Source organism: Coloeus monedula, assembly GCF_965178545.1.
Source record: "Coloeus monedula genome assembly, chromosome: 12".
Lineage (NCBI taxonomy): Eukaryota > Metazoa > Chordata > Aves > Passeriformes > Corvidae > Coloeus > Coloeus monedula.
Genome location: NC_138792.1, coordinates 19,126,623 through 19,141,305, shown reverse-complemented (window position 1 = coordinate 19,141,305; position 14,683 = coordinate 19,126,623). Strand labels below are relative to the sequence as shown.

Sequence of the window (14,683 nt, the reverse complement as noted above, 5' to 3'; positions counted from 1 at the left end):
GGAAAACATGGACACACTCTGCGATCAATGGGAATGGTGTAAGGGGGTTTATAGCTCATAAGCCATGAAAAGGCACTTTGCTTTTCCCAAAGTACCTACTCAGAAGAGGTTGGATGGCAAAAGCCAGGCATGACAGCTGGTGCACAGGGCTGGGCTCATCCCGGCAGGATGCCAGGGGCAAGGAAAGGGACTGCTGGGAAGTGGGATGTTCCTGTCCCATCACCAGCAGTGACGCAGGCCTGGGTGCCACCAAAACCAGCCACGACTCCCAACTAGGGAGGGCACCCACTCCAGGGCTTTGTACTTCCCAAACTCCGGCCTGAAGGTGCTGGGACAGAAGGAGCTGGGACAGCTTGTGTGGCATCTCCCAAGTACCCCACCCCGGCACCTCCATGTTGGCACCAGCAAGGGCCAATCCATGTCAAACGAGGTGACTCCAAGCTTCTCACCACAGCCCAGCCCCAGCAGACATAGCACACATGGATCTCTGTGCAGGCACAGCACCACGGCAGGATAGACCCTTTGGAAAACACCAAGGGGAGTTCATGGCTGGACACCAACCAACCCCCCTGCTCTGCCCTCACACAGCCCCCTTGGAAAAGCCCAGGCCCATGGCCTCTGAAAGGGTGAGCAGCCCACCTGGGAAGGGCCAGCTGCGGGTAGGAAAAGGTTATTCCCGAGCAGCCGAGCCAGGGTTATAAATAGCTGGCATTTTTGAAGTGCAGCTGCTCAGCTCAGCTCGGCCGGGGCGGCACTGCCACGCCGGCACCTGAGCCGGCTCGGATCCCGCCTGGGGGCTCCGGCAGGGAGAGCTCACAGAGAAGCCACTGCTCACTGGAACACCACGAGGAACCCTCCAAACCTGTCCCCTCATCCTCCAGGGAGGAGGGACTGGCGGCCCCCAAGCTGTGCTCCAGGGATTGCCTGCAGTCCCCACTCCAGCTCCAGCAGAACCTGCTCCACAGAAGAGCAGGGGCCAGGAAAACCCCACCGTGTGCACAAATCCAGCCTCACCGAGCAGGACGTTTAGCCCTGGCTTTCCAACTCCTCTGGGACCAAGCCTGGACAGGCTGGGGGAGCCAGGAGTGCCAGGATTCCAAAGCTCAGCCACAAGCAGAGCACTGAGGCTCCAACCAGAGATGGGATCCTGAGACTTCGTGAGCTGAGCACCACTGCTCCAACCAGACACGGAATCCCCAGGCTCCGGCACAGCCATGAGCTGAGCTCTGATGCTCCAATGGGAGATGGAACCCAGAGGTTCCAGCACAGCCCTGAGCAGATCATCAGGGCTCCAACCACAGATGGGATTCCGAAGCTCTGGCACAGCCATGAGCTGGTGATCCACGCAAAGGGCAAGAAAACCCATCCTGAAGGATGCTGGAAGTGCACCAACTCTCTCCAAGAGTAGGAGGACCACCACCACCATCCCCCTCCTGCTCTCCAGAGCAGGATTCTCTGCCACACCACCCAACCCAGAGCAAGGGATGGGAAGGGGAAAAGCATCAGGAAACAGCAGCAAGGAGCTGGGCTCTCCCTCAGCCCTGCACAACAAAAGCCCTGCAGCCGGGCCGCACATTCCTGCCCAGATTTGACGCCGCGATAGCGCCGAGCAAGTCCTGCTCCTGCTCCTCGATCCCAGCAATCATTAATTAGAGACAGAATGGAATCAGCTTTGTTTCTCCCCACCCTATTCCAGCTGCCAGACTCCAAGTAGCATGTGCTACTGATCGCTCCAAGATGTTTTCCCACTGGAGTCCAGTGCTCCTTGGGCAGACAGGCTTCCCAGCAGCACGGCCACTGCTGTTCCGAGGACAGGGTGTGCTGCCACAGGGGCAGGGAGCACAAAGCTACGGGAAAGCCGGGGGGAAGGTGGGACACACAATCCAACATGGAAACAAGGGATCATCCCCACTGCTAAGCCTCTGGTTTACAGGCGACAATCCAAACCGCTCCTGATGGACGTCATGCAAGGGGCTGCTCGTGCACTCCGGCTCTTTGGGACCCCTGTGATCCCTAAAAACATGGACAGGGCTTGGGGACATCCTGAGTCCCCAATAAAGCCTGTTTGGGGGGCCCCACAGCACCTCGTGAAGCTGCTCAGAGGGACCCCCAGCCCACCCCACCCCACTCCACCACCAAGGGCACGGGCACATCCTGCCCTGCCACATCCAGCCCATTTGGGATAAGGATTCAATGGAACAGCTTAGATCCCCCAAAGTGACACAGGAGCTCAGGTGCAGCAGAGAGAAGCAGCCCCCGCCAGCTCCCTGCCAGCCCTTGCCGGTCGGAAATGGCATGGAAGTCCCATGGAAGCCCTGTCCAGCCCCGCTGCCAAGTGGATCCAAGGAGCTGCAGCAGCTGTTTTGCTCCAGAGAAAGCTCCGGCTCCTTTTACAATCAATCAGCCACCCCATCACGGCTCTTTTTTTCTTTTAAAGGAAGCAGTTAAATCCATTTTATGGAATCCAGTGGTATTTACCCGGCTACTGCAAGAGCCGCAGCCCTGCCTTCCCTTTTTTTTAATTTAAGTTAATGAAGTCATTCCCAAACGACCTGCAAGGAGCCCCGGGTGCTCCTTTCCCCCTGGCACAGGGAGAGGGGGAATGCCTCTGGTGAAACGTGGGCTGGGCACGGGGGAGTCTGCCTTGTGGGGAGCAGGAGCTGGGAGGGCTCCCAAAGACCTGGCACTCAGCAAAGGGTCCCCCCCATACCAAAGGGAAACTCCAGCTGGAAAGCAGGCTGGCCAGGCTTGCTTTGCCCAACCCAGCCTTCGGAGATGAAGCAAAGCCCTGGAAAGGCCAAGGTACACATGGGGGCCATGGGATTCTTGATGGGAACACAGAATCCTTAATCCTGGAATGGTTTCAGTTGTGAGGGGACCTCAAAGCCCATCCAGTCCCACCCCCTGCCATGGACAGGGACACCTTCCACTAGCCCAGGTTGCTCCAAGCCCCGTCCAACCTGGCCCTGGACACTTTCAGGGATAGGGCAGCCACAGCTTCTCTGGGCACCCTGTGCCAGAGCCTCCCCACCCTCACAGCCAAGAATTTCTTCCCAATTTCCAATCTAAACTTCCCATCTTTTTAGTTTAAAGCCATTCCCCACCTCTCAGCCTCAGGAAGGGGGAGTCTCCACAAGCCAGAAACGACTTTTAATTAAAAATAAGCAGCGAGTTTTCCCCATTTCCCAAATCCTGACACCACGGAGCGCCTCCTGCACCCACAGCTCCCGTAATTCCATTCCATCTGCTCTGACAAGTGCAATCCCCCCTCTCCGGAGCTCTGGGCCAGCCTTTCCCCTCGGAAACAGCCTTCCCGCAAGCACTTTGTCCCTCGTAAAACGGCATTAAAAGAGGCAAAGATCCGCCAGACTTCAACCCCAGCGCTGACAGAATTCCATGGGACACCATCATGTCATTAAAGGCGGAATAAAAATACCACAAAAGATTAGAGCTTTGTCTGGGTTTTTTTTTCCTCTTCCCCTCACCTTTTTTTTTTTTTTTTTCTTAAATAAATGCATTTGCTTTGTTTTTAACAAGTTCGAAGCTGAGCAAAACTTTCTGGAAGGGGAAGAGGGAAAAGCAGAGGCAAAAGGAGCCGTTCTCTGGAGCCGCGTGGATGATGTGTCCCATTTCCCCCACCTCCTTATTAAAATACTTTCTGGGGAGGCAAATTCCAGCCTGAAATGAATTTTCCAAACCATATTTTATTAGGAATGCTTCCCTTTAACGGTCGGTACAGGAGCCCACCAGGGTCAATATTTCTCCCAAATTACAGCCAAGGGAGTTGAGAAAGGATTTAGCCAGAATTCCTCTGGCAATTCCCGGCTGTCCAAGGAGAGCACGCTCCCACCGCCCCCCGGCTGTGCAGCAAAGGGGACGAGTAAATCCCAAAAGCACTTTCCCCAAAGCCCCCCTTGGACACGATGGAATAAATTAAAGCCATATTGCCTCTCCAAGCCCCCTTCCAAAGGGCTCTGAAGGCATCCGAGGGAAAGCTCACTCAGAGGGTGAGCTCATCCCAAGCACAGGTTTGAGACAATTACCACTTTTTCCAACAAAACCATTCCTAGGCCTATTTTTTTCCCTTTTAAGACCCAGCATCCTCACAGTGGGAAGTGGGTGATGACTTCACCGCTGCCTTTGGGACACACACCCAGGAGCTGACCTGGGCTTCCCAACCCAGCACACAGCTTAAGCCTAACTTAACTCGATTAGGAAATCATTCCATCTATCGGATGTGTTATCAGCATCCTTCTGATAACACCAGGAGCCCCAGACCTGCTGGTGGAGCTGGAGCCCACAGCTCCCAGCTGCCCAGAAAGGGCAGGAAAATATTTTCCTTATTTACAGCAATCGCACTGAGGCCAGCCGGGCCCGGAGCACCATGCTTGCTCCTCGGATCCGTTGGAAAATTCCACTTAGCTGTGTTATTTTTAAAGGCTTTAGCTCTCTTTACTCTAAAAACAAGAGTTAAAGCTCGGCAGAGTGGGATGGGGGCTGGCACAGCCCCGGCATCGCCCCAGGAAGGGGCTTGGAAGCCCAAGGTACAGTGGCGAAGGGTTTTCATGGATCTATCCGGAAGATAATCCCGGTCCAACCAAGAGCATGACTTTTCCTCCAGATGGAGACGGACTTTGCCCAGCACACCAATCCCCAGACTGGTTTCCTCAACTGGGTTTGCTGGGAGCAGTCATGCGGAGGCTCTGCCCGATGCCACGCTCCAAAGCTCGGAGCTGGGAAAGTAAATCCCAAACACGAGGATCCAGGGTCGCTCCGCAGGGGCACAGACTCGAAGGATCTGAATGGGATCGCAGCCGAGCCCCAACAATCCCCACCGAGGCGAAACACTTCCATGGGTTTTGCCCGTGCACGTCCCGGCAAAGCCATTCCTGGGTGGAAACGCCGACATTTCGGGCGCTTCCCACTCTCTCCTGTCCCTGTGGCGATACAGGGATGGAGAAGCACCCACAAGAGCAGCTCCACATCCCCAGAAAGCTGTGCCCAGGGCGGACAACCTCCGAGCTCCAAATCCAGGGACAACCGAGAGCAGACAAACCCTAAACTCCAAATTCCCGGAGAGTGGGCAACCACCAATCTCCAAACTGTGGGAGAACTGAGGGTGGAAAAGCACCGAGCTCCAAACTGGGTGAGAAGCGAGGGCAGACAAACACTAAGATCTGAATTTGGGGAGAACAGAGAGTGGGCAGCCAGTGAGTTCCAAGCTGGAAGCACACAAACTCTGAGCTCTAAACTGGGGATAACCAAGGGTGGACAACCCCAATCGCTGAATTCAGGGAGAACTGAGAGAGGGCAACCACCGAGATCCGAACTGGGGGAAAACTGAAGCCAGACAACGTCTGAGCTCTGAACTAGGGGTGACCCAAAGGCAGAAACCACTGAGCTTCAAAAACTGGGAGCAGAAAACCACCAAGCTCCCAATTCGGGAAAACCAAGGAACCCCTCGAGCTCTCCCTGGACACCCCACCAGCGAGGGACATCTCCAAGCCCACCACTCCAGGGCTCAGTGGGAAGTCCTGGTGTGTCACCTCTGTGCCAGCCGATGGCCATGGCCTCCTCCCAACTTCCCAGGCCTCAGCAGCTCAAGGAAAACGCAGGATAAGAACGGGAAGCAGGGTGACATGGCATCCCCCACCACCAAACCGGAGCCGCCTCCGGCTCCAGCTGCCTTTTCCCAAATAAAAACTCTATTTTCTGGAACCAATTTGCCTGCCCCTCACCAAGCTCACGAATCCAGCGGGGCAATTCCCGAGGGAAAAGGCTCTCTCCGCTCCCAGCCAACTGACACAACTCCCAAAGAAAGGAAAAACACACCGAGGAGAACGAAGTGACAGAGCCGCTGTCCCAGCGCTTCCAGAGCTGGGGACACACAAAGTGTGCCTGCAAAGTTCCTTCCCCTTCCCCCCCACAAGAAACCAAGGGAATAAACATTTGGTTGGAATACGTGTCCAGGCAGGAAGGTTGTCCAAATTGTTTCGGTTCTTTCCAACCCTCAAAAACTCTTTGGATTATTTTTGGGTTATTTTTTGCCCTGAGAAGTGTGGTGGGAAAAAAAAAAAGGGCAGGCTAAAGGCAGGAATTTTTTGAAGGGAGAAAGGGGTAAGATAAATAAACATTCCATGATCTACAAGATAAAGCTGAGCAAGGGCCACCGACCCATCCTGACCACCAGCCCCGGGGTAGGGGCGACCGAACACCCCCCACTCCTCCTCCTCGCCCTTCATATTGTTCCTGCACGGCGGCCGCGTCCACATCCATATATTTATATAAAAATATATAAATTTATAGAATTTAGGTGTCTGTACAGGCGGAGCAGCCCCACCGCCCGCTTTGTTCGGACCCAGCCCGAGGTGGGGGCGGAACGACTCCCCTCGCCTTCCTCCGCGGCTGATTTCGGATGAGAAAACCCAGAAAGAAAAAATTTTTAAAAAGGTAATAAATCCAAACGCTGGAGGGAAGCGGCGATCCGTGGGGAAAAAAAAATGAGGCGTGAAAAATGAAAAAAAAAAAAAAATTAAAAATCAAGAAACAAAACGTGGTTTTCAAAAATAAAAACGGATTTCAAGAGAGGAAAAGCTGCAAAAAGCAAACGCATAGTTAAAAACGGAGGGGAAAAAATGAAAGGAGGGGTTTTTTTTGGTACGAAAAGCAGCGCGGCGCCGCGGGTCCGTCCTCAGCCGGGGGTCGCTCCGTCCGCCGCCCGCAGCCTCCAGGCGCGATTTTTCCTTAAAAACCTCGCTGTTTCCGTTAAATTCGCATTTAGAACGCGGTTTCGATGCCTTTTTCCCCGCGGGGGGTGCGAGGCGCGTCCCTCCCGACCCCCCCCCCTTCTCTCGCCGCACGTACTTGGGGTTCGCGGAGCTCCACGACACCGGCTCCAGGCTCTTGGCGAGCGGCGCGGCGAGACGGCACAGGGCCAGCAGGACACCCAGCAGCCACCGCCCGCCGCGGGGCCGCGCCATCGTCCCTCGGCGGCGGGACGGGCCGGGCGTCAGGCGCCCATCACGCTCCGCCGCCGCCTCCTCCCGCTCCGCTCCCAACCCGCCGCCTCCGCCCGCCCTGCACCGACTGAGGCGCCGCCCGCCGCGGCAGACGCTCTACCCCTCCGCGCAGGCAGCGGCGCGGACAGCCCGGACCGGCGGCCAATGGCTGAGCGGAGCGGGGGGGGCCTTGAGGGAGGGCACGCCCATTGTGGGTTCTTAAGGGGAGTGCGGAGGACTTTTGCCTTTTTTTATGCCCCCCCGGTTGCCGGCCGTTGCTGCCGGGTTACTGGGGGGAGGGTGAGGAGGGGACAGCGTTGGGGACGAGCTGGCAGAGCGCCGCTGTGGGCGCCTCCTCGGCCCGGCCCCATCCCCGTCGAGCCCATCACCCCCTCCGCTGCGCGCCGCGCTTGGCCTCGCCCTCCCCCCCTCAGCCGCGATCCTAGAGCGCCCCCCAGCGGACGCCGCTGGCTAGGCCCGAAGCGGCGGCGGAGCCGGAACGGAACGTGAATATTCCATTAAATATTCCATTAAATATCTGAGTTGGGAGGGGTTTAAAGGAGTTGGACCGGTTTGGGACTTCTTTCCAGCGGATTGCAGGGTATTTACATTTTTAAAGAAATTTATTGAAGTTTTTCTAATTTTAAAAAATTTTTTCGAGGCTTTTTCAACGATTTTTTTCAGATTTTTCCTCATTTTAAGAAAAGATTTTCCACTTCATGGACGTTTTGGAGGGTTTTTAAAAGAATTTAAAAATTTTTTTTTTCCGAGGGATTTTTTAAAGCTCTTCCAATATTTTTGGACTTTTTTCGAGGGTTTTTAAAAAATGTGTGTATTTTTGGAATTTTTTGAGGCTTTTTCAGTTTTTTTTAACTTTTTTATTTTTTTCAGGCTTTTAAAAGATTTTTAAATTCTTTTTACTTTTTCTGAAGTTTTTTTAAAGTGTTTTCTGACTTTTTTGCCTTTGTTTAAAGAATTTTTTTTTAATATTTTAGACTTTTTAAAGTGTTTTGAAAATATTTTTCCTTTCACCACTTTTTTTTAAGATTTGGGTATTTGTCTACTTTTTTACAGGGTTTTTAATTTTTTTTCCCAGATTTTTGATTTTTTAAACTCTTTTGAAGAGTATTTTTTATGTATTTTTTCAATTTTCTGATTGGTTTCTCTTTTTTACTATTTTGGATTTTTTTTGCTGCTTTTTTATTTTCTTTTTAATTCTTTGAAAGTTTTTTATTTTTTCGAGGTCTTTACATTTTTTAAACCCTTTTAAGTCTACGTGATTTTTTCTTTTTTTTTTTTTTTTAGTTTGGGGTTTCTATTGTAGTTTTTGGAGGTTAGGGATGGGTTTTAGGGGTTGTGTTTAGATTTTAAATTTTTTTTCCAAGGTTTCTTGATATTTTTTTTTTTTTATCTTTTGATTTTTTTTTTTTAACTTTTTAATTTTTTTTTTCCTTTCTAGAATTGTTTGGAGCTTTTCTTTCTTAATTTTTTTTTTTTAACTTTTTAAAAGTTTCTTTTCTGTTGGAGCCATTTTGAGGTTCCTTTAAAATTTTATTTAAAGTGGGTTCTTCATTTCTGTGGCAATTTTTTTTATGCCTTCTGGACTTTTTGGAGTTTCTGTTATTTTTTAATCGTTTTTTAGTTTGGCCGTGGGGAGGGGGGAGCCAAAATCCAGAATTAATTTTCTTCCTATTAAGAAAATCTTTGGAGTCTCTTCACTTTCTATTACAAGAACAATAATAAACCCCTTTGGAGTTGGTTTGATTTCTATTAATAAAATAAAAACTAAATAAAATAAAACCCCCTCCCGAGTCTGTTCACTTTTTATTAAGGAAATTTTAAAAAAAACCCTGAAGTCAGTTCCTTTCTATTACAAAAATAAACCAACAAACTTTGGCGTGGCTTTCATTTGTCTTGAGAAAATTGAAAAACAAACAAAAAAGTCACTTTTGAGTACAAAAATAAACCTAAACACCCCCGAGTCCTTTCAGTTTTTATTTAAAAAATTCAAATTAAAGCTCAAAAATTCCGAAAAATGGTGGGGTCTGTTCAGTTTCTGTTGAGAAAATTATATAAAAAAAGATAAAATCGGGGTCAAATTGGCTCCATATTAATAAAATTTATTTTAAAGTCAAAGTTTTAAACGCAATTTTTCTACTTTTTCCATGCAAACCCCAAGTTGGGGGTGGCACATGGAGTGTGGGGGCTCCCTGGCCACAGGAGCAGCGGGATTTGGGCTCTTCTGGAGCCATCCTGACCCAAAGGAGAAGGAAATACCTGAGGAAGGAGGGAAAAAACCATCCAAAAATTTGATTTTTTATATATTTGAGCACCCAGCTGGGACCTGGGAGAGGGGCCTTGGATCCCTGCCCACTCCTGGCTCATTCCCTGCCTGTTCCTGGCTCTCCCTGCCTGCTCCTAGCCCATTCCCGGCTCTCTCTGGCCATTCCCTGCCTGCTCCTGGTCCATTCCCTGCCCATTCCTTCTTTCCCTGCCCTCTCCCTGCCCATTCCCTCTCCATTCCTGGCTCTTCCTGCCTGTTCCCGGCTTTCCCTACCCATTCCCTGCCCGTTCCTGGCCCATTCCCGGGTGTGTCTGTCCATTCCCTGCCTGCTCCTGGCCCATTCCCTGCCCATTCCTTCTTTCCCTGCCCTCTCCCTGCCCATTCCCTCTCCATTCCTGCCTCTTCATTCCTATTCCCTGCCCTCTCCCTGCCCATTCCCTGCCCATTCCTGGCTCTTGCTGCCTGTTCCCGGCTTTCCCTGCCCTTTCCCTGCCCTGACCCTGCCCGTTCCCACTCTCCTGCCCCTCCATCCCTGCCGGTGACATCAAGCCCTGTTGCCATGGCAATGCCGCTCTCCCGGCACAGGCTCAGGTGGGGATCCAGAGCCGGGAATCCTATGGAAAGGAGGATGATGTCCCCACGGCTCCCCTGTGCCCAACTTCCCCTGGCGAGGAGGGCACAGGATCCCTTCAGGAACACTTTGGGAACACTTTGGGATCAGACTCCATCACCTCGACCCAATGGGGACAAATTTGGTGCTGTGGATCCTTGGGATGAGGGCAGGAGCAGGTGAGCCAGGCACAGGTGAGCCAGGCACGAGCTTCCAAAGGTCACCACTTCATGGAGAATTCCATAGCACAGCCACACCTGGCACGCCGGGAAAAACCCGGATTGTGGCCTCTGCCCACTCTGGAATGTGTCAGCGACACCAAAGCAAACACCTATAACGTGGGAGAGGCCCCGTGGAATGGGAACAGGTCTCATCCAGGGCAGTGGGACACCTTGGAGAGGTGGGAATCAGTCTGGGAGAACGGGGATAACCTGCTCCCAGCCCTCCCCACATTGTCCCACAGCAGGAAACACCTGCCCAGGGAAACAGAGCGCCAGTTCTTCCCACCCAGCCAAGGGAAGGAATCGGTGGTGCCCAACCAGGGCGATTCCTTGCATGGTTCGGGGTAAAAAGCCCCAATAAATTAAGTGGGAAATGGTTCCCAGCCTCAGGTGCAGCGGTGACACCAGGATCTGGGCTGGGCTCCGGGCTGGAGCAGGAGGGGATCCATATCCTGGGGGGCTGAGCCAGGGGGTTCTGAGCAGGCCCAGGGGACAACAACCCCCCATCCATGTCCAAAATCCCAGGCATGGTCGGTGATCCTGGTGCTTCCACAAGGAGTCACCGAGATTTCCAGCTCCCTTCCCTTTTACTGCCCTGCTTCCGCCCCGCTATTCCTGGGGCTATCATGGGCATTCCCACGTGGGTGTCACAGGTTTTGGGAGACTCAGCTCCCACACAGCTCCATCCTGGGGTGCTGCTCCAGGCTCCCATTCCATGAGCAATCCAAAAGCCACCCACAGACCTGGTGTTCCCCAGAGTCCTCACCTACAGCTGGGGAGGGACAAAAAAAGGCATCTCTGAATTCCCAAATTCTTCACCTTTTTGGGGCCCAGGAGCTGCCTCGTGTCCTATCCATGCCCCCTTCCCACACATCCCACTGTGCCCTTCCTGCACTGTGTGGATTCTGGACTCTTGGCTTCCCTCTCCTCCCTTTTCACCTCCCTTGAAACCTCTTTAAAACAACATTTTTGGGAATGATCCGGGTGATTTTCCCTCACCTGCTCCATTCTAAAGGGACTGGCATGGTGACACGCGGCATCATTCCCAAAATTCCTGGTTCTCCTGCCTCCCCCGCCACTGGCAGAGTCTCTCTGAGCCCAATCAGCCCCTCATCAAGTGATGAGCTGCAGCCCAATGTATTCCACAGCCACTTCACATTTAAATAACCTGAGAAATTTCTGAGTGGAAAAAAAAATAGAAATGGGATAAAACAGAGTGAAAAAAAAAAAAAGGAAAAGAAAAATTCGGCTGAACACCAGGAAAAAGTGCTTAGTGCAGAAATCCGGGGGATGGTTCCCCCAGGAAAGCTCTGGAGTTATTTAAAACTCACCTAAATAAAACATCGGTGGGGAATAAACCTCTCTCATCCCAAAGGCACCGTGGGACCAGGGAGAGATTCCCCCTAAGTGTTTTCTAGGATGAAAGGGATGAGATCCCACCGGGCTGGCACATGTACCCCAACACCCTCACAGAGGTGTGGCCCCTCTCCCTGGAAAGTGCTTTTCCAAGGAGCCCTGCACAGATGGGGCCAAAATTTGTGATTAACCCAAGTCTCTATAAAACAACAACGAAAAAAAACTCAGGGATTTTTTGAAGGATGTGGAATGCATGGAGACATCCAAAGAGCCGTGTACCCATGGAATAACAGCCAGGCAGGCAGGATGGGTGCCAGGGAAGCAGTGAAATCAGAGCATCAAACCCAGCCACGAAGGTGATGTCAAGGATTCGCCTTTCCCGTGATTTATCCCATCATTCCCGCGCTCAGGCTCCGGGAATCTTGCACCTTCTGCAGATGTGTTGCCTGATTAAAGTGATGCAACATTTTTGCTGGCTGTGTCACCGGATTTCAATTTTAAAAAAGCCCCATATTCCACCTGGAAATCCAGGCACTTCCCACCTGCCCCAGGAAGAGAGGGAAAGGGGGAGCTGGGGGTGTTTAATCCATCAGGAAAGGACAGAGCAGGGAAATGCAGCAGCACGAGGCCATGGGGCTCCAGAGGAAAATTTTATGGGGCTGAGAAGTCGCTGCATAATAGGCTGGGGAAGGAAGTATTAAAATCTTTAACCGGTTTTCAGAGCTGCGATAATTAAGGTGTTGCAAGCTGCAATTGCCTGGAAAAAAAAAATCCAAAGGCAGGGAATAAGATTTTTATCGCTTCTAGAAGTGGCCACTCATGGATTTGGGGTTTAAAAAAAAACATTAAAGAAAAAGAATAAAACCCTGCAAGAAAGGGAAAATTCAAAGGTGGCTGGAAAGGGGTTGGGCTGGCGATGGAAAGTGGGAGCTGGAGGAGCAGCTGTTGGCACTGGGAAGTCAGGGAAGCATTGTCTGGAGTCCAGCACTTTAATCAGGAGTTTTAATGGAACTGGAGTAGAGGTTTAATCCTAAACATCCTCACTGGAGCTGCTCCCTTTCCTCCGGACCTCTGGGAAGGGAGGAATACTGGCTTCAACGAATGAGGCCGCAGAAATGGGTGAGAGAGGCCGAATTCCCTCCTGGCTCTGTCTTCCCGCTGCTCTCCAGGGCAGGACACATCATTCCCCACCTCCAGCAAATCCGTGGCTTTGGCTGTGCCCTGGAAAAGAGCAGAGTGGGGCTGAGGGCTGACAAAGGGCCAGGGAAGGGACAACAAAAACCACAAGAAAAATCCCTGGCAGGCAGCTGGTGCCACCCTAAACATGGACTGAGGGCAACAGAGGGGTCCTGAGCATCCAGAGATTCCCAGAAAACCAAGCGATGCATCCTAAAAACCCCATCACTGAATCACCTCACTCTTGTAAGAACAAAGGTGAGGGGTGCAACATGCTGGGGAGCTGCCTTTAACTCTGACCGTTATTGTTGAAAATATCAGGAAAATGCCTCAAATTGGCTGGAGAAGGAGAAGCCCTGAAGTGGGAGATTCCACGAGGAACATGGTGGGAAAAGGAACATCTATAGATATATATTAATGTGTGTGTGTATATATATATATATACATATATGTAATTTTATAAATAGATATGTGGGTATATATGCATTAGTATATATTTGTATGTGGATATATATGAGTTTTATATATTTATATGTGGTCTATGCCTTTTTATATGTTTATATAGTATATATGTGTATTTTATATACATTTTTATGTGTCTTTTTATATATTTATATATGTATAAGGTAGCAATGTACCCACTCGTGCAGAGCTTGCTGGAGGAGGCGGGAATATCCAAGGGGACACTGCCGAGGTCATTCCTTAACATCTCCCTTAATGACCTGCAAAAGGCACCAGCAGCTCGTTAATGACCTGGCAGGGAAGATAAGCAGCTTGTCGCTGGAATTCCCGCTGAAATTCCCGCCGCTATCCCGGTGTGCGGGGCCGGCCGTCCTTCCACAGGCAGGGAGACATGAAAGGGGCCTGAATAGCCAGAAAGGAGCACAGGAAACGCCATGGTTTTGTTAGCGGGGGGAAAAAAAATAAATCTAATCGGGTCTATCTGGGGCGAGCGATTAAAAATTTGTTGGAGCGGGAGCGCGGCAGCGGCACCTCGGGAAAATCCGCAGGGTTTAATATGCAGCTATGCCGGAGCTCTCCTCATCCACCTCTCCCGGGGAAAACACAAAGTGCATTTTCAGGTCACCGAGCCAGAGAAAGAAGGAGAAGCCCCAAAAAGGAGCAGAAGCTGAAGGAATGCTGTGTAAGCCGAGATTTTCAAACACATGGATCTGTTTTCTTTGGAGCGCCAGCGGCCAGGGGAAGTCGCAACTGCAGACAGAGCTCCCGCGGGGTTTGAACACCAAAGGAAAAGTGGTGGAGGGTGGCAGAAGAGCAGGAGGTGACCTGGGGCTGCGTCCTATCCCAGGGGAAGTGCCGGGAGCCCGAGGCAGTGCCGGGACACGCGGCTGCCGGGGGATGGCCCAAGGCATCGCCGCCCCCAGGGCTGTTCCCCCGCCTGCCGTGGCCTCCGCTCCTTGGCCGGGGTGGAAAATCCAAGTGCTGCTGTCCCCAGGACCAGATTCGCTGTCCCCAGGTCCAGACCCGCTATTCCCGGGGCCGGATCTTCCTTTCCCAGTGCCACACCTGCCATGCCCAGGGCCAGACCTACCATTCCCAGGACCAGACCTTCCATCCCTAGGATGAGACACTCCACTTCCAGTGTCACCATTTCCATCCTCGGTGTCACAGCTTCCATCCCCAGGGTCAAACTCACCATCCTCAGGGTCAGACCTGCCATTCCCAGTGCCAAACCTTCCATCCCCAGGATCAGACTTTCCATCTCCAAGGTCAAACCTGCCATTCCCAGTGTCACACCGGCCGCCTCCAGTGCCCCATCTCCCATCCCACACCTGATCCCCAGTGCCAGAGCTGATCCCCAGTGTCACACCTGCCCTCCCCAGTGTCCCACGTGCCATCCCCAGGATCAGAGCCCGTATCTTGGCACGACAGCAGGTTCCTGACAGCTGTCTGCAGGAGGCTGGGGAATGCCGTGTGTGGCCACACGGGCACGGTGCTGCTGTAAGAGGGACCTGGAGGGAGAGGGGTTGGATGGGCTGAGCTCTTCTCCCAGCTCCCAAGCGGAGGGCAGCCCCCC

The 14,683-nt window shown here is 52.0% G+C and overlaps 1 protein-coding gene across 1 annotated transcript in view; it reads right to left on the bottom strand.

Annotated features, from left to right (window-relative positions):
• Positions 1–7,072, bottom strand: part of EFNB1 (ephrin B1) — a 49,127-nt gene extending 42,055 nt beyond the window's left edge. The window contains exon 1 of the mRNA XM_082289743.1: positions 6,865–7,072. Within this exon, the coding sequence (XP_082145869.1) occupies positions 6,865–6,980 (116 nt within the window). The 5' untranslated portion in view covers positions 6,981–7,072. The remainder of the gene's footprint in view (positions 1–6,864) is intronic.
• Between the last annotated feature and the right edge of the window lie 7,611 nt (positions 7,073–14,683).